General features: G+C 41.1%; 1 protein-coding gene across 5 annotated transcripts in view; it reads right to left on the reverse strand.

Moving 5' to 3' along the window:
- Nucleotides 1-20443, reverse strand: part of VEPH1 (ventricular zone expressed PH domain containing 1) — a 117191-nt gene that overhangs the window by 53637 nt on the left and 43111 nt on the right. For all 5 annotated transcript variants that reach the window (XR_004426680.1, XM_033150513.1, XM_033150512.1 and 2 more), the window contains exons 7-8: nucleotides 12014-12234; nucleotides 758-967 (exon numbers count right to left, since the gene is read on the reverse strand). Coding sequence is in view for 4 of the 5 variants with exons in the window: in XM_033150513.1 (XP_033006404.1) it covers nucleotides 758-967; nucleotides 12014-12234 (431 nt within the window). In the remaining variant the exon portion in view is untranslated. The remainder of the gene's footprint in view (nucleotides 1-757; nucleotides 968-12013; nucleotides 12235-20443) is intronic.

Consider the following 20443-nt stretch of genomic DNA (forward strand, 5'->3'; position numbering starts at 1 on the left):
TATTGTTTAATTCAACATCTTAAAAACCTGAAGTTTAATAATAATAATAATAATAATAATAATAATAATAATAATAATTTATTTATTTGTACCCCGCCCATCTGGCTGGGTCTCCCCAGCCACTCTGGGTGGCTTCCATCAAATATTAAAATACATTTAAAATATCTACAAAGAAATACTGCCCTAGATAGGACTTTCTTGTTTGGGGGTGGGTTTCTTTTGCTGTTGCAATCCCTAATGCTTTACATATGTGATACACTCTCTTTTAATGATTTGTCTTTATTAATTTTGCATTATGTCAGATTAATTCTAACCAACTGTTTGCTGCATATGTACCTTTCGTTTTCTCTGGATCTGCTTTGACTATATATTTATGTATGTCTGCATACTTTTCACTCGTTGACACTGCTTATAAACCTGATTTTAAGGTGTCCAAATTGCCAACAGAATTTCGCCAACTATACTTACGGAAAGCGATCTTCATTTTTGCCTGAACTTTTTCAAATCCTGTGTTCCTTTGCACCTCCCCCTGCACTCTGGAGCATAAGGTAGGTTAAACAAATAACTCGGAGATCTTATCCAGCTCTTAAGAGTTATTGACAAGATGTCTGGATACAATTAAATGTCTGATGCCCACAGGTACTATGTAACTTGCCTGTTCACTTTAACATTTGGTGTTTTGTTTTTTTAAAAAAAAAATATGTATGGGAAAACCAATCGGCATGGAAAACTGCTGACACACTGCAGTGAAGCATACCTGTTAAACCTCATGTCCTTCCTTTCTTCTTTAGAAACCTGGCCAAGACTATACCGGCGTACAGAGCCAGGAGTGCTGCTGTCAATGTTTATTTTCTCTTCAAAAGCTTGTTTTTTAACCTGAAGCTTTTGATCGTCTTCATTCCCATTCATAGTGGATTTTAAGTCTTCCAGCTGAGAAGGAGATTCTGTTTCAGCAACATCTTCTACCCTAGGAGAGGTGAAAAACTGGGGGGTTAACAGAAACATCGTCCTATTCTGCAGGTTGTAGAAATAATATATATATATATGTATCTCTAAGGGTCTATATATATGCCAGTGTTTATTCCAAGTGCATCTATGGCCAGGTTCTTTCGAGGGATCATCATCCCCATTTAGTCCAGGCTAAATGACTTGTGCTATATAATTCTCTACTGTTGTTCTTACCTCACAGCTCCTTTCCATATGTCATATTTGGCCGAAGTGTGGTGTAAAAATGTGCCAAAATAAATAACGGGCTGTACCATATATCTGTCATAAGGAGTTGACTTTAGAATCAACTTTTACAAGATAATTTCAAACAATTCGCTCTGTGGAAATATATTACACCACCAGCTATAAGCACTCCTCTGCTTGAATCAATGCCATCATCACCTTGTGTAGAGACCTCCATGTGGGTGCATTGTGGCTGTGTCCACACAGTGCAAACTACCTCAAGGGCTACTGCTGAATAGATTGCTAAGAGATCAATAGATGAGAAATAAATTTGGATGTCTATGCAAAGAGGGAGGGGAAGAATTCCCAGTGATATGATCTTGAATACCAGCTGGACATCTCTAAGACGAGATTTAGAACAGATTAGTAAAAGTGCTAAATATAATGAGCAGCCTTTAGACACCTGCAACTAATTTGCTGTCAATGTATATAAATGTGCATGTGTGTGTGTGCATGTGTGTGTGTGTGTGTGTACACACATAGGTGACACATATACCTATACAGTGTATATACATCAAAATAATAATTTTAGCAATCTGCAGACTGCAGGGCACACAAAATGTGGAGTGGAGAAGGCGGTTGCAAAGAACAAAGATGGAGTCTTCCAGTGGTGGCAGAAAAAAAGAAAACTGCTCTCTCTCTCTCTCTTCAGTGGTTTGTGTGCTGGCATTTTCTTTTCCCCCAGAGTGCCTGGAAGCAATGTTGTTCTGGTGCACTGTGGCAAGAAAACATAGCTGCACATACATATTGAAAACAAAAACTTGCATTACAATAAAAATCTAATTTACCCCAATAAAATGCAATAAAAGCATCATAGTACACAGATAAAAGACCACACTGTCAGACCATAAATCCCACAGTCAGTTTCAAAATAGCCATCTGCAAACAGTTTGCTAGAGCCTCACTAACATCAATATAAGTCAGGGCTTTTTTCAGCAGGAACTCATCAGAACTCAGTTTCGGCACCCCTCAGGTGGGCACCATTGTCATTAAAGAGAACAAATTTCATGGTGAGTTCCGGCACTTATTTTTTCTATAAAAATAGCACTGAATATAGTAACAGCTTGGAAATAGATGGTGTGTCCCTATGAAACCACATAGGAGGACCACTGCAGGTTTGTGTCCCTTGAACCTCCAACCCAGAAAAAGGCATCACATTCAAAAAGCACCAAATTACAGCTGGAAAGGTGTGTTCCTGATCCTTCCTTCCTTCCTTCCTTCCTTCCTTCCTTCCTTCCTTCCTTCACAGGCTCAGTTTGCATTAAAGCCATTGTTGCAAAAAAAAAGGAAGGAAGGAAGGAAGGAAGGAAGGAAGGAAGGAAGGAAGGAAGGAAGGAAGGAAGGAAGGAAGAACTTAGGGAGTGGACCCTAAGTGTGCTCCCAATTCCTTCTTTGAAGTGGTATCTCCTGGCATCATTGACAGGTGTCTGCCCTCATCTACCTGTCAAAGTGACCTGCTGAAGTCTGGTAACTCCTGAATCTAACCCCAGTTAGATCCAGTTCCCCATACCTGCCTTAAGTGTACATGTATAGGCAATTTGTAGATGTGCATTCACATATGCATACTAGGGTAGAGACATGTGGGGGATGTTACTGTCTCCTGTTTGCACATCCGCTGAATACTTGGAGTCCCTCTGGAACCATCTGAGAAGGGTTTAAACTCAACACTACATCTTGTGACAGTGAATTGCATAAACTTTTCTGAGTTCCTACTATTAGATCCTCATTCTACTCATGAACTGTATGGGGGTCTGATTGAAAATTCACTAAACGTAATGTGTAAAAGGTAAAATGTGTATGAGGCAGCATAAGAGTCTGCATCAATGTCAGGTCATAGAAATGTAACAATCTGTTGTTTTTAAGGGGACATTTTGTTCTACATTTGCATCTACATTGTTTACTATGGCTTAGCAGTCTACAGTATAAAGTATCTAACTTGGCTTTAAACTCCTCTAGTTAGCTAATATCACACATGTGGAATTCTCAGAATAGAGGATTCTGTGCTGTCTCACCAATGCCAGCCCCCAAAAACTTGTCCCCGCAGATCCTCTTCAGGGGGTACAACATTGTATTCTGCTTGTTTACGTCCAGGCTGACCTCCAGAACAATGTGGTTTTCCAGGCAAACTGTTTGCTGGAAAGTAAGACTAATGGAACAAGCATGAAATGTTTTACTTATAGCCTTTATACTATGTACAACTGGGAGATAAGTCTCCTCCTCTCTTGCCTCTTCTAGGAAAAGAGTCAGCAATAAAAATAATTACTGGTGAAAATTGTGAATAGGTTTCACTCCAAGATGTTCTGCCCAAATTCTAGGGTGGTATTCAGCTAACTTTCACTCAGGGTAGACCACTAAAATCAATGGCCCTAACTTAAAGGACCCCAAACATTAGGTCCAGTCGTGTCCGACTCTGGGGTTCCGGCGCTCATCTAAGCCGCTTCTGGCGAACCAGAGCAGTGCATGGAAACGCTGTTTACCTTCCCGCTGGAGCGGTACCTATTTATCTACTTGCACTTTGACGTGCTTTCGAACTGCTAGGTGGGCAGGAGCTGGGACCGAGCAACGGGAGCTCACCCCATCACAGGGATTCAAACCGCCAACCTTCTGATCAGCAAGCCCTAGGCTCTGTGGTTTAACCCACAGTGCCACCCGTGTCCCTGACCCTAACTTAGCTAGGCTTATTAACTTCAGCGGGTCTAGTCTAAGTAAATCATCATAGCCCTAGAATTTTGACATTTGGAAAACATTTCATAAACCTGCCCGCCATGCCCAAAAAAACTGTTCTAAGTGCCTTTCATACATTATCTCAGCAATATTTACAACAAGCTTGAGAGGTAGGCCAGTATTAAAATCTCCCTACTGCCAATATAGGAAGAGGTGGGAGCTCAGAGGCAACCTGCATAAAGCCCAAAGTGATTAGCATTCTGCTCTCCTTAAAGGACTTACGCTAAAATAAATTCTACAGGAGGATCTCTACTTACAGTGATTTTAGTGGTTCTGAAAAAAAGCTTTGAGCAATGGTGAAAAGTTGCTTGGTGAGCCCTGATATGAACCTTCCTAAGAGCAAATGGTCATGATCAAGATGCATGGCCCTGGGGGGAAAAATCCTACACTGGATCATTTCCAAAGAGCACATCAATATCATCATGCACTTTCAACATTGCATATCTTGGCAAAGCGCTGTCTTAAAAATGGACGAATGGCAGTGAAAATAAAAGGTGTAAGGGCTGCGAGAGCCAAATCAGATATGGCAGATCAAGCCTCGCTTACAATGAAAAGGAATTCAGTTCATCCGGCTAGTAAGAAAAAAAAAAAAACAGGATACAATGAAAATTTCATGCCTTGTTATTCTCAAGAATTGTGGTTGGGAGGTTTCGGTAGATCTGCATTTTCTTGTTTGTTGTTAAGTTGACCATGGTTGATTTCTAAGATGAAATCACTATGTATTAAAATTCTTCATTCACATTTGAATGACCTGAATCTTTGGGATCAGCAGGGGGCCGGGGCATTCTAATACTGCATGGTTTTAATTAACACATGGTTTTAATTATATCAGATATATGCAAAATTCCCCATGTCAAAGGATTCAGGCCAACAATTGCTGTATGAAAAGTCACTTCCCTATAAGTACAGTAACTGCAGGTTTCCTAAAGGAACGAATTATTGTCGACACACATATTTGCAAATTACACAGTTAACTCAAAATCATCTTTAATATTTGCATCTAACCTCAGAGTCAGGGCTACTTCAAACACTGAATAATGATGAGGTGGAATGCTTTTCCATGTAAGAAATGGGTTCAGGCTGTACAACCATTGCAGATCTGTGTGCTTCACTATAGGTAAAAAGGTAAAGGACTCCAGTCAAAGGCAACTATGGGGTTGTGGTGCTCAACTTGCTTTCAGGCCAAGGGAGCCAGTGTTTGTCCACAGACAGCATTCTGGGTCAGGTGGCCAGCATGACTAAACCACTTCTGGCACAACAGAACACCATGACAGAAACCAGAGCACATGGAAACGCTGTTTACCTTCCTGCCACAGCGGTACCTATTTATCTACTTGCAGTGGTGTGCTTTTGAACTGCTAGGTTGGCAGGAGCTGGGACAGAGCAACGGGAGCTCACTCAGTTGCAGGGATTCGAACCGCCAACCTTCTGATCGGCAAGCCCAAGAGGCTCAGCGGTTTAGACCACAGCACCACCCATGTCCCTTTCACTATATGGTGCATACTGAGTAAGCATGACAAGTGTCAGCTTTTGAGCATGTGTAAATTCATTAGCAGGGGTCAGCAACCTAAGACCCATGGGCCGGAAGCAGCCCGTGAAGGTCATTTGACCAGCCCACGAGCCGCCCCTGAACCAAGATGCCCACTCGTGAACTGTGCTAAACCGGCGCAGTACGGTGCAGGGACTCACTTCCACGGCGCCAAAAATCGTGTGTGCGCAGACACCGAAAATCGCATCTGCTCACTCACGCCCGCCCACGATCCAGCCCACGGAGGGATCTCTGCGGGACTGATCCAGCCCAGGAAAGATAAACCTTGCTGACCCATGGTCATTAGGGTTTACACACAGGTTTCTGTATAGAATGGTACATTGAAAATCTATAAATCTAGAGAAAACTAGAGGTAGAGATGGGCAGCAGATTTCAAAAGAGCCATATCAACTCGAAGGCAGCATTGACCTATGTGCTGCCATTTTCCCATCAACACCATTTCTTCCAGGAAAGAACAGCAGATAGCTTATGTTTGCACCCAGCCCAACTTCGCAGCACTGAGTTTCTTCATCCCATGTTCAACTTCAAACAACCTTACACCATCTAAAATGGTTTAAAACAACAACCTGGGAGGCAGCCATTAGTCCAGTTCACATGCCAGTGACTTCAACTCGAGGGGCATATCTGAAGCACAAGCATAAACTACACCTATCAGATGACAGACGACGGATTGAAGCCATGGAGTGTTAAACTGAATATTGGTAAAAAGTGAAGTAACAGATGGGAAATGGTAACAAATGGAATCAACCTTCTTGTTGAAGAGCTGAGACCTATTGGCGCTGAACTGGCTTTGTGCATGTTGCAAACACAACTCCAGCAGGAAACACCAACTCATTTTACGTATAACTTTCTGTTGCTTCAGCTTTTGACAGCACACGAGACTGCTGCCTTGAAGCAAGAGGGTTTGTTGTGTCCTGTCATCAATCCTATGAGCAAACCAGTTTCATAAGACAAGAGATTTACCCTCAAAAAGAGGAGATTGTTTTAGAGGTCCCTAACTGAAAATGGGAGCTGATCACAGATCCTACTTTGGATCCTTGCCCTTGATGACCAAATCCTGTTCTTACTTCTGAAATAATAAATCATAGCTCTGAGGAAAAAATAGGACAACGCTGGTGTAAAACAATACTTGTCCCAAACTCCCAAAACCAAGTCCACACTTTCCCCTGAAGATTTGGGGTGGGGGTGGGGAGACGGTCAGGGAGAGAATCTGCATTGTTCAGGTAGAAATGTAAGTTCCTTCCTCCAATATAAGCCACCCTGATATAAACGAGGTGCTCTTTATGTTACAGCTTATAGTAGGAAAGCCTAGCACGCTGTCTGTCTAACTGGCTGGAATCCTAAACAGTGGTGGTCCTGTGAGTGAGTAACAATAGAATGCAACATTTTTTAAATCTACAAATACGACTTGTCCTATTGCAGTTCTTCAGGGCAGATTAATAAAGTCCTGGCATGTTTTAATGAAGATGATTGGCAGGCATTCTTATTGAATTTAGTGAGACCCGTAAGTTATCTTCCATGGGAAGCTGAGGGAGACTGGGAAATTCATGGATTGCATTGCCTTGCAACTCTGGTCATTACACACACACACACACACACACACACGGCTTGCCTGTTAACAGCCTGGTATGAGGAGTTTGGCTGTCTGGCACTGTGGTCACCTATAGGCAGTGCTTTCTGCCCCCTAACAAAATGTTTAGGGGTACTCTCATTTTGACTCAAGAAAACCACCATTTTATAGTTCAAATCGGGAAATTTAATAAATTCTTTATAAAAAAACAAACAAACAAACAAATCGGGGAAAATAAATACAGTAAATGGAGAAAAGTACATATTACACAGCTGACAGCTCACAGTAACTTCCACATTGGCATGAGGTTGTGTGCACTAACATCTTCCTGACTTTCATCAGTAAAACACCACACATCCACATCCCACACTGCTTCACACATTAAACGCTCGCTTCAATCTGAGACTCAGGAAACACCTGGAAAGGAAAGGAAGCTGCCATCGGGGGTAGCAACGGAACTGGCGATTCACCATGCTAGAGAAGAAACTTTAAAAAAAAGTTCTTCTCCCGTTAGATTCACAAAATGTTTAGGGGTAAGCATCCTGCTGCGTGTCCCCCTCCCCAAAAAGCACTGCCTATAGGCAAGATTTGGCCTGCAATTATAGTCTTTAAAATAAAGTCACTATGAAAAACAGCCAAGGAAGGGGTGATGGCATCAAAAAGGCCAGGTTTAGATTAGAAAGATGTCTGGAAGTATATTTATGTTACGTGGCTTTACAGCCTAGCAACTTCACCAAGCAGATAGATTATATGCTAGAGATTATATTAATCCATTTTGCATACTCCTCAACAGTGCTTTTTCTGGGGGGTACGCAGGGGTAAGCATACCCCCTAAACATTTTGTGAATCTTTGTACTTTTGTCCATTTACTGTATTTATTTTTGCCGATTTGAAAATGGTGATTTTCTTGAGTCAAAATGAGAGTACCCCTAAATATTTTTTAAAAAAGAAACAAAGCACTGCTCCTCAACCATCTTGATTTGATAGGTACATCCTGGAATTACAGAAGCCATCCTGGCTTCTCTTTGGATTCTGGAATGTCCCAGTTTCTCGGTCCAGCTCTCTAGCACAAGTCACTTGGCTTGTGCCAGAGAACCAGACCAAAAGACGCTCATTTTTTGGTCGTGTGTGAGAACCAGCTGGCTCCCATGAGAGCTTGAGGTGAAAAAACGAGTGTATCAATTTTGATAAGAGGGATGCTGGAGGGTATGCATATTGAGAACATTTTATTTGTCAGCCAGCTTCTCTCTATAATCTTATCATAGGCTTTGTCTGCAGAATAATTCCTCTCAACCTCCTTTGGGCTTCCAGAACACTTCTTTTGGGTTCAGGGATAAGTTCTTTCCCCTATGGGTTGCCTTTAGAGATACATATGGCATACACTTCAATTTTCTGATACAATGCTATTAATAATTAATACTTTCATCACGTTTGCCAGGTTGGTTTGTCTGACATTTGCAGAATTTCAAGTCCACTAAGTTTCCATTACATCTATTTTTAATTCTATCCAGTATTTTGGCTCCCACTGCAAACATAAGGCTGCTTTTCATATTTATATTGTCAATGACATCTGTGTTGCATCTTATTGTATGTGTGATTTCCCATCTCCTCTTGACTCTTTATAATCTGCTTAACACCAGTGATGAGGATCTCAATGAATTTAAAAGGGATTACTGCACATTAGCAGCATATGACAACAAAAACGACTTGTCCTCATCGGACATATATTATCACACCAGGTATGAGGCGAACTGTGTTTGCACAGAGGAGTTTGTCTTGCTTTACTTAATACGAAACTCACTCATTGGTGAGCACGCTAGGGACAGATGAAATAAAATAATTACATATCTCTATCCTTACGGGTTTTGTGCTATTTTATTGTAAGAGTGAATGCTTTTAAAATACTAGGCACATGCCAGTCAAAGTTGAGCACACTTAAAATCCAATGATTTTGCTGAAGTTAAGGGCACTCCCATTGGAATTAATAGAGTTTTATTCTGACAGGTTTGTGTCCATACTTTGTGCTGTTTTCTCTTCCTTTTCATTTGGACACGCTGACATTTTTAAGGAAGGCTTTGAAAATCGTATTTAACATGGGTTGTGGAGGATTTTTTTTTGTATGCTTGCACTTAAAATGGCTATTTGCATTGTGTGCAAGGAACAGGACTTATTAGAAGTTCAATAAAATGTAACTATTTAAAGAGCTGAGCATATGAAAACATTTAAAACTTGCTTTGGGAAGCAAGTACAGCAAAGTGTTTATGAAGTTGAGTGGCGTAGAGCTAATAGACAGCTATTTGAAAAACAGCTGGATATATCACATTAATGAAAATATACCCCAGTGGAAAGTGAAATGAGATGTTTGCTGGGATTTTAAGGTATTAGATGTGAGACAGGAAGACTGGTGCTCATTGTTATGCTTGTAGCAGTTACAATAGGCTTTTCTAAAACTTTTATAATCCAATATTCAGCCTTAGCTAATGTTTATTGGGTTTATTAAGAAAAGCAGACTTGAAAAACATCTGCTATGTTAAAAAAGTGTAGCATGTAGCTATATCAGTACAGTTATAGGGTTGTGTCCAACACATCAGATTTTCACTTGCACTTCCTCCTCTTATTCTCTCCCCTGCAGCCCTCTTAAAATCTCCAGAGGGTTGGGGGACCCCTCCCCAGCAGTGTTTAGGGGTACACAGGAAAGGAAAGTCCCATTGTGCTAGTGCTACTCCAGTCATGAGGAACTAGATGCTACCCATAGACCAATACTATTTTATCTGTTTCCTTAAACATCTCCTGCAATCTCAAACTATGCATTTATAGTTGCCAGTAATCTATCTATCTATCTATCTATCTATCTATCTATCTATCTATCTATCTATATCTAATTTCAGAAAATATATACAGCACTTGATTGTTAAAAAACCCCCACAAAATCCCCCCAAAAAACCCAAACCCTCAAAGTGGTTTACACAAAGAAACAATGAACAATGTGTGAACCAAGAAAGAGAATGTGACTATTTGGGTACTAGCTGTATTCCCTTCAAAGAGTGAAACGTCTGAGCAAATGGGAAATTTCTTACCAGTAGCACCAAAAAGCTGGTATAACATTGTGGTTAAGAGAATGGCTCTGCCATTCAAGCTTCTGTTTTCTCATCCTTTGGTTACTGATATTGCAATAATCTAAAGAGGGCTACTCTAAGGATTAATGAGACAAGTTAGATGAAATACTTGGAACTCTATATAGGTTTATTACTATGAACTTTGGGTACAGTCTAAAAGTGTATAAGGTAAACATTTCAGTGCACACCAGAGTTGTTCTGTAGTTTTCTGTAGCTTCCTCTGCTAAGCACCCAAATTGCTTTGTCAACTCTATAGTTGACAAAGAAGTTTGAGGTATTTGTGTGAGAGTGGCTGAATGGGAAAATGCCTGTGGTATATCCTTGCTATTTTTTATATGTATCCTTTCTTTCTGTAGTATATGAACCAAAGACCCTCAAAGTAATTGAACCATACTGCTAATTGATGGAGTCACACTTACAAATACTTCCCAGAAAACAGACCTTTTTATCCTTTCCCTTCTCAGGTACCTTAATAAGATGGCTGATATGAGATTTCTTAGCATCTCTTCTACTGCTTGCAAGATAAGCTCTTTGATGGCCATTGGAATCTCTTCCATGTATTCAATGCTCAATGGACATGTGTACAATGAGGGACAGTGTTGTTTCAGGGAGTTCCACACCTGCACACTATGGCATGACAAGCTGTATTCAAATATTTATGCTGTCCTACAGAACTCACATATGAGCTGGTAGCACATATTTATGGTCTCCAGGCTTTAGAGAAGAACCTCCTCCTCAAACTTCAACAATTATAAAATCCTCCAATAACTGATCTACATGACCAATCATCAGACCACAGCTGATAAGAAAACACCATCCTTTAATAAATGTGTCTGAGGTACATTTTATCATATGTAGTGGACTTGTAGAGTAGCTAAGGGATATTGGGAGATGATACATAATGAAATGGGGGAAAATATTAAGAGGACTCTCCCCAAAATACCAGAATCTTTTCTTCTAGGGATAGTTGGACCAGATGCAGAGGCGGAGAAAGGTGGGTGCATGGGTGCGGTCCACCCCAGGTGCAATCCCTGAGGGGGGGTGACATTGCCGCGCTCGTGGTGGGCGGTGCACCCCCCACGTCACTTTTGGCGGGCAGCCACACACACACCCCGGATGCTTGCCTGCCCCCCCTCGGACATTCACCCCCCTGGGATGCTAGCCCCGCCCCACTGGTGGCTAGCCCCACCCCCGGGGGCACTCTGCTTCTAACCAGATGTACCAAAGAGTCAAAAGAATTTGTTTGTGTACATGACTGCAGCAGCAAGAATATTATATGCCCCAAAACTGCAGGAGAAGGCAGTACCCATGAAAGGGGAGTGGCAGTTGAAATTAAAAGAATATGTAGAATCAGCAAGTTTGGCTAGTACAATTAGAGAACAAAATGAGACAGCCTTCAAGGAGGATTGGAAAATGTCTGTAGATTACAGTATTAAAAAAATAATAATATTGTAAACATGTTAGTAGGCTAGCAGGTTTGGAGTAAGCTACTGTAAGCAGTAAAAGTTAACTTGAGAATAAAGTTGAGAAAAGAAGGTGTTGATTAACTATAATACGCAGCATCAAAAGATAACCATGAGAAAACCATGGAAGGGTAGAAGCGAAGTCATTTTTTTAATTGAACGTTTATTGGAAAATTGTTTGATTAGTTGTATTTTTTTCCTGAAAAATTATAAATATAATCTTTTGAAAAAGAAAGGCATCTGATGGTTAAATACTTTTCCAACTGATATACTAAATGTGACCATAGTGCATCTAAGATGCCACACATATTCATTAATATGCTATGTCACCTAGATAAAGGAACAAAAGAACTGGGGTTACCTGCTCTCAGCAGTGGCGTCGTTTTCCAGCTGTTGGATAAGAAGTTTTGCTATGGCTGTGAAACTGTTGCTCATACGATAAATGTCTCTGCTCTGGATGCCCAGGATATTGGAGAAGGTGTCTGTGATGTGCTTGATCTCCAACAGAAGAATATGGTGAAATGAATGCTCCATGTTGGCCAGCTGATTAACCAAGTAGATCAGGCAGATCCTGGCTCTTTCCTATTCAATTGAGAAAAAGATGGTGTTTTAGTTTCAAAACTTGTGAGTACTTTACCAGAAAAATAAAATCCACAGAACACTTGTGAGGGAGGGATTTGAACAACTTGAGTATTTGCATGAAAAATAAAAACCCCAAGTACACCTGGGATAAACATGTTACACAGACTTAATGAAAGTCATTGTTTAAATAACTCAAGCAAAATGTGTATAAAGGTAGAAGGGGGAGCTCTGACCCCTTTCAAATTCTCTAGTGTCTTGTATATTGTACACTGGCTAAATAAATGAGGAAAGTGATTGGCAACTATAAATCCTAATTAGGGAATGAGGTTGTAGTGCTCTTCCAGCTTGGTGAGATTGGAAGAAGAAGAAGAAGAGTTTGGATTTGATATCCCGCTTTTCACTACCCGAAGGAGTCTCAAAGCGGCTAACATTCTCCTTTCCCTTCCTCCCCCACAACAAACACTCTGTGAGGTGAGTGGGGCTGAGAGACTTCAAAGAAGTGTGACTAGCCCAAGGTCACCCAGCAGCTGCATGTGGAGGAGTGGAGACACGAACCCGGTTCCCCAGATTACGAGTCTACCACTCTTAACCACTACACCACACTGGCTCTCGAAGAAGAGGCCAAGAAGAAAGGAATACGATTCCAATGGGTGAACAGGTCAATCTAGATCAGTAGGAACTGCCACAAGCACAACATCTGTAAATGTAAAAGAAAAGATGGGCAGGCTATGCCATACCCTCAAACATTCCTCCGAGGAAAATGGGGACGACCCATTCCATAACGATAATTTTACTATTTATACTCCACACATCCTACTGGGTTGCCCAAGTCACTCTGGGTAGCTTCCAACACATATAAAAACAATAAAACTTTAAACAATTAAAAAAAATCCTTCTCTATACCTTCAGACGGCTTGGAGGTTGGATAACTCCATACCCTCCAACATTTCTACAATGAAAATAGAGACATCCTAAGGAAATGAGGGACATTCTGGGGTCAAATCAGAAACCGGGATGTCTTCTCTAAATCAGGGACGTCCCTGGAAAATAGGGACACTTGGAGGGTCTGCTATGCTTGTTTACTCAAATGTAATTTCCAGAATGGGCCTCACTCCCAAACAGTATACATAGGATTGTGGCCAAGATTTCCTCTCCAGTATTAGCCATGAAAACCTAGCAATAAGCAGAAACAGGAGATCTGTAGGTGGATCTCCTAGCATATTTTCTTTTACTCAAATGGAAACATGGGGAACTGTCAATTTTGTCATGCAGCGGCTGATAGAGGATTATTTAAGATTTAACCTTTTATTCTGTTTTCCCAACCAGGAAATTACAGGAACAGCTGCTGATATACAGATAGTGATTTGTTCCAAGGGGTTTCATGAAGGTGTGAAAAACAGCCCACCTACTTCCCAATGGGAGTCAACTCCAGTGTTTTGAACTGAAAGATAGTTGGGGCAGCCAGCTTTTTGATAAAAACAACACATGTGGAGAATAAATGAGCTATGGCCAGAAGAAGCTACCATAAAAAGTTTGACAGCCCCAACAGCCTTTCAGCTCAAAACCCTGGAAATGAATCTCATTAGGAAGTAGGCAATATTGAAGCATGAGTACAATGAGGATGTAAGAAAGACCTTGCCAGTGCATTCCTCAGAAACAGCAGAGAGGACATAGTACTGTATATAGATCTCCTGAAGTGGGGCATCACAAAATAGAAAGTTTGCATTTAAAAGGCAGCTGATATATTTGGAAAGTCGTGATTTTTTTACTACCCCTCTCTTCACTTTTTCTTTAGGGTCGGCGAGATCAAGACATAAACAAGACCTTATGTAATATTTAAAGAACAGCTCTGTTTCCCAAACATTATCTGCAGTAGACTCAAGCGGGCCGGGAAGCATCATCCAGCCTTTTCCTACTTTGATCTAGCTGGCAGAAATCCAGAAGTGCTGAAATTCTGCTATGCATCTAAAGGGAATTGTCAAGGAATAATGAACTATACCATTATAGGGTATGGAATTAATACGCACACGTGTGCACACAAAAAGTCTATTAAAAAAATTCTCATCGGCTTAAAAGCAATAATCTTTAGCAAGACCAAGATCAGAAGTCTCTTGTAAAACTAATGCTTGCATTTTAGTTACCATTGTTATTGTAGGTTTGGTTTTTGAGTGGGTAGGTTTATGTTCCTTATGGGAAGCAGATTTTATATTTTTATGGTATACAATTACATTTGTTGACAGGGGAATGATGTTCATATAAAGTGTTGCAACCGCTTAAGCTATTTTATTTTTCTGCATGAAAAGAATATAAGGAAACAGCAGAAGACAAATGTGGAGTGACTCTAGATTTATCTTGGTCAAGTTATCGCCACTATTGGGCATTGTAAAGGGTTGGTCATTCAACTTTGGAGAATTTATTCAACAGACATTGCATTGTAAGATCTTTGCAAGAGGTTCCTACAATATCAACCAAATTCAATAGCAGGTCACGACGAACATAGGAAGATCCCTGCTGGGTCTGGCCAATGGCCCATCTAGACCAGCATCCTGTTCTCATAGTGGCCACCCAGATACCTGTGGGAAATCCTCAAGCAGGAGAACCCTCTCTCCAGGGCTTTAAATGGAGGGGTCCATGTTTTTAGCAGAGACTTCATGCTTCAGACCTTCAGACCCAATGCGCAGACAATGGGAGCTAGGGCCAGCAGGGGTTGTGACAGCAACGTGGGGCAGTGAAAGTGTGAAGGGGGAAAGAGGAAGGGGCGTCCTGTTGCATCATGCACATCATAGCTACAGGTAAAGAGGGGTGGGAGACAGCCAAGTATGTTTTAAATTACTTATTTTAACCCACTGTTCACCAGGCTGTTGCTTTGGCCCAAGCCAACAGACAGGCAAAGAGGCATTGCCTCAAGAAGAAATAAGAAGAAATCCAGCAGCAAACAGCCAAGGGGGCGGCTTGCACCTGGCCACCCCCTTAAATAGGCCAAGAGCAGGTTGGGTGCAGCCCCCAAGTCCCCGTCCATACCTGAGAGGCCATTGCAGCCGGAGCTAGGTAGTGCGAGGTGTCCATCCCCTCCTCTGGCCATACCGGAGGATGGTGGCCTCCATGGACCCACTGCAGCCACGCCATGCAGCAAATGCCACCCAACCAGAGCTCCAGGTGAGCGCTTATTTGGGGAGAGGTTCTCAGTGACTTCCCAGGGACCAGTACTGTGCACAGTCATCTTCTGCGCAGAATTGGGGGGGGGGCTTTTTTCAGCAGAGCTCAACTGGAAGACTCAATGTTTTTGGTCTGAATGCAGTGGGGACACTTTGAAATCACCGTCATTATCATGTTACACTTATCTTCTTCCTGTATAAACAAGGAAGAAGCAGCAAACCTATGCTACTTGCCTTAAACCTGCCTTAAATCATTACTTGTAACAGGCAGGGTGATGTATGAACAAAATCGTAGTGATTTTAAGAAAAACGCAGACAATTTGGGGGAAGGATTTCAGACACAGACTCTCCGAGCAAGATGAATCACTGGACTGAATGCAAAGATAAGGAAAAGGTCAGTGGGGTGTATATGTGGGTAGAAACCATTTTATTGCTTGTATTTCTCAACTGGACACTGCAATAAAAAAGTGACGTCTTTTGCCCTTTTGTTCTCATGCAATGCTTATAACTAAATAATCATGCTTATTATTTTTAATGGGTATTCTAATGTATTTGCTTTGCAGAGCAACTCCAGCTTTTATAGTGCCAGCTGTGTTTCTGTTTATTTCATCTCTGGTCCATTTTCAAATGAATAATAAACAACAACAAAAGATCACAAATTTAGTGGATTTTTGAAAAGATAAAAAGTGGTTTGGATTTGTTTTATTTTAAAATACCTCTATCTAATCTCAAGTCATTAAAAGCTATATAAAAATTTAAAGGGTAGGGAAAAAAGAAATACCAGCACCATCTTTTTTTTGAAATCGGGGAGGAACAATTGCCTATGAAATCCAAGATTTGAAACTGCAGAGGATAAAGAGAGGAACAAATAGTATATCATTTTTAAGATCAATACATTTCCCTGAGCCATGTGTGAAAACTGGTAGAAGAATTTCATTCTGCAGTTGTTTCCTAATCCTGAGCAATGGATTTATTGCCTAAAGCGTATGTTCCCATTCCAGTTTTGTCCAATGTAAATTATTTGCTCTAAGGAAAGGGGCCAGATGCATGTACATGTGCCACTCGCAGTCACACTGCAGTATGCATTATATCATCTTGCAATTGTAAACAAGAAACAACAAATTGTGCTATCAACATCCTCCCCTGCTGTGCCTCGGTCAACCACTATATTGGAGTTGTTTGGAGGTTGCAAAAACTGATATATGACCAGCCTCTTCCCCTTGAGGCTACCATTTCCCAGGGAAGGCCTCTTGGCGTAGAGCCCGACTCTTTTGTCTTGTATCTTTGGGAGTTGTGCTGAGAATGAGGGCCACCCCCTTTCCCATATTTAGCTCCCCCAAACCAGAGTAGGATTCACTTTGAGAGGTAAGTCCTTTGCAGAGATGGGTCATATGTTGTGCCTCCAGTCTCTGTCAACTGAATGAGGAAACCTCTTAAGAACAAACCAAATGTGACATTAATTCTGCGAATGCAATTTATGTAGATGGCGAGGCATGAAAGAGTTAAAGTATTGTGAGAGTAGACATGATTTGTTTCTGATGAATCCAATTTTTGCTTTCAAAAGGTGGTTTTTTCATAAAACAGTTATAATTTTAAAGGAATGCAGACCTCACTAATTCATGTAAGCACAACATGAAAGATGTGTGGATTTGACCACGACCACTAGAATTTTTGGATAAGGCTTTGGAAGTGATGGAATGTCAATACTCAATAAATCTCATTGCCATTTCTCATGGCATTGAGTTTTCCCATCTTTAATAAATAGTGCTTAAACAGGGTGTTTTAACTGCATTTACATGCATGCAAATTTCAGATTACATGAGTCAAAGCTGAAAGAAGCACCCTAATTATAGTTTAAAAACAGCCCAATCAGAATAGTTAACTACTGTCCCCGACAATTCAAAACTTCAAAATCAGCAAATTTCAACAAATAAAGGTGCAAGACCAAGGCAAGGACCAACTATCTTTGCAACAGTTAAGCATTCATAACTCAAATATTAACCAGTTAATCATTAGGATCCAGTTATAAAGTGATATTACTTAGACCTTTTTATTTTTCAAAGTGTGAGGATGATAGATACTGAACTTGTGCTGGCAAGTTCCCCATTGCTGTTTTTTCCCTTGTCAGTTCCATAAATATTTTTAAATATCTCATGAAAGGTCTTCCGGATGTCACTGAAACTGGACCTAGTGATGAAAATGCCCCATCTGTGCCATCCCTTCAAGTACGGTAAGCGTTACTCCAAATGTCACAGCCAGGCTGTAACCAAACACCTTACTAAGTCAGCATGTCAAAACTACTTAAGAGCATGGTAACAGAATGTAATGCCAGCGACTAAACATTTAAGTAGATACATTAGGAGGAAATATCATTTTGCCCACCGCAGGTATAAGGTCTAGGCACAGGCAGTGTAGAGCTCAGCAACTCCGAAGGGATAAAATGGGAATCTTTCTACGGAATGACATCTGCAGCTTACATTTCAGATCGTCTTATAGGACGCGTGAGTCTTTTTCAGCCATTCAAATTGCACATAGCATCAACTCAAGGAGAGGGAGCTGGAATGCACTCACTGTTCCTGTCCATTACTTCCCCATGTTAACAGGCTTTGTGGATATAATGACTGTGCATGTACGCTCAGGGGCGTAGCAAGGTAAATTGGTACCCGGGGGCAAAAAAATGTTTTGTCCCAGAGGCATAGGAAGGTCAGGTGGTACCCTGTGCGGAAAATTTCTTGTCACCCCCCCCATTGATTCCCCCCCCCAGCAAAAATGGTTTTACGTTATTTAATATTTTCTTACAAAGGAATAATAACAAGTAATAATAATAATAAACTTTTATTTATATCCTGCCCTCCCCGGCCAAAGTCAGGCTCAGGGTGGCTAACATCAGATACATAACATTGGTATAAAATCAAACAATAATTAAATTACCTCCTAAAAACATCTCAAAATCAAATTAAAGTCTAATTAGATGGCTTTCCACAGGGTTAGGGTTGGGAACAGTAAGTGCTCCACTGAACTGAAATTTCAGCCTTCACGACATAGGAAAACAGCCAAGTAAACAGCTATTTGGGTGGAGGAGGGTCAAGATATTAACCGATATGCCTGAAATTTCATATATAGCTATATAATCCCTAGTATAGTAAGATAAGACCTTTGGAGCAGGCTTTTTTTTAAAGTTTTTTATGAACTGCCCTAGTAGGGCAGTAATTGTTCCTTGATTATTTGTCACCCCCTCCATTATGGAACATGGGGCGGACCGCCCCCTATGCCCCCCCTTGCTACGCCCCTGTGTACGCTGTTGGAAGGAGAGTGGGACTGAACCACATGGTGTGTTTTCCTCCTTCCGGGTACATCTTTCAGTTTGGTATTCCAGTGTCCTGTCCTCCCAAGGGAGGATGCAGGTTCTCTGCCTTTACCTCCATTTATGAGCACTTTCCTACAATCAGAAGAGACTGTAGCACCAGAGAAAACAACAAACAACATATTAAGGTGTTGAGGATTTTGTTCCAAACTCTCCCAACCCTCTCTCCTTACTCAGGAGGGAAGCAAACAGAGAGAAATGTCCCAGGGATGCTGACAATAAGCCCACTGACTGTCAGCCGTACCCAATTAAAGGGCCTGCCTAAGATCTAGGGAGCCAAACTCAGACCTTGGCTAGGACTCAAGACTGGGAAATAATCATGATGGGACAGTAACCAAACAAAGTACTGTATTTACTGGATTACAAATAGTATCCTGCATGACGTATGCAGCTCAATGTCTTGGGACATAGATTCTGTACTCTGTACACAGAACTTACTATGAGCAATGAGACAAAAACGCTAACTATTCATCATAGGTGGGAACAAATGCATTAAAAAAATTACCCTACATTTTATTGCATCTACTTCCTGCAATGAACAGAAGCCATTCTGGAATAAAGAAGGGTGTAGTGTATATTGTTAGCCAAAGAATAATTTTAGATATTGTTTTGATTTTCATTAATATTGTTTTGATTTTCATTAATACTGTCTTATGAAGAGCCGCTCTCTCAATATATTGGTTTCAACCCAGAGTGTCCTTGGCATGAATTAAGAGAATTATTAGCTAAGGTGGCTCCAATTTTCTGCTTCACCTGCAACCCAGCACCACATTCCATGCTGTTCCAGAGAGTACCCCAAGTCCAGGAATAATTTCTCAGGGAGCACAAAGAGCTATAGGTATGGATGGGACCATACTGAGCAAGTGGTGCTGTGCTTGTACTTCTCTAGATCTAAGCTACTGTTTGTGGTGACAGTGCAAAACTCCATTACAAATAATGAGAGACATTTCACATCACCAACCATGTCATTTTATGCTGGAGTGTACGACTGGTGAGGCCCTGGGTATGTTTTAAGTATGTATCACAATGAGGCTTTTGGAAGTGACATGCGTAGCTTAAACTGGTGTCTCGGAGAAAAGTAGCTCAGCTGAGTGAAGTTGAATGAAGTTCAAAAACCTCTGAACTACACTTGAAAATAGTTCCCCTAATTTCTGGGTGAAGTTCATCTCCCTGTTTATTCCCTATCCACCATCCTCCTCCCCTTAGCTTTCACCCAGAAAGTTATAAAGCAGTTATAACCAGAAAGTTATATAAAAAATGATGAAGCTGAACATGGGAGATAACACTCCAAGACTTATTAGAGTATATGGAGGCACTGCTGGTGCTAATGTCACATAGTCACTTAATCACAGTTGCAAAGCAATCAGAAGGAAGGAATGTGAGGCATTTCCTGTATCTTCCCCGCTAAAGAAATTCACTCTCTTCTGACTGGAGCAGCTTGCAGTGGAAAGTACAGGAACAAGTAAAAGATGCCTTGTGTCTTAACAGCTGACGACACAAATTAAACAGGGTACCGGTAAGTCTTTTCAGTTGTAGAAATACACAATTATGGGTGTGGCCCCTGATTTCATTTAGGACCCTATACTTCAGCATAGCAGCTTGCAACTTTCTGAATGCTGAAGGGTCTCCCCCCCCCCCCCCCCGCCGATGATGAGCTGGAACTGAAAACCAGAATTGCCATTAGTTTCAA

This window comes from Lacerta agilis, chromosome 5 (genome assembly GCF_009819535.1).
Source record: "Lacerta agilis isolate rLacAgi1 chromosome 5, rLacAgi1.pri, whole genome shotgun sequence".
NCBI lineage: Eukaryota > Metazoa > Chordata > Lepidosauria > Squamata > Lacertidae > Lacerta > Lacerta agilis.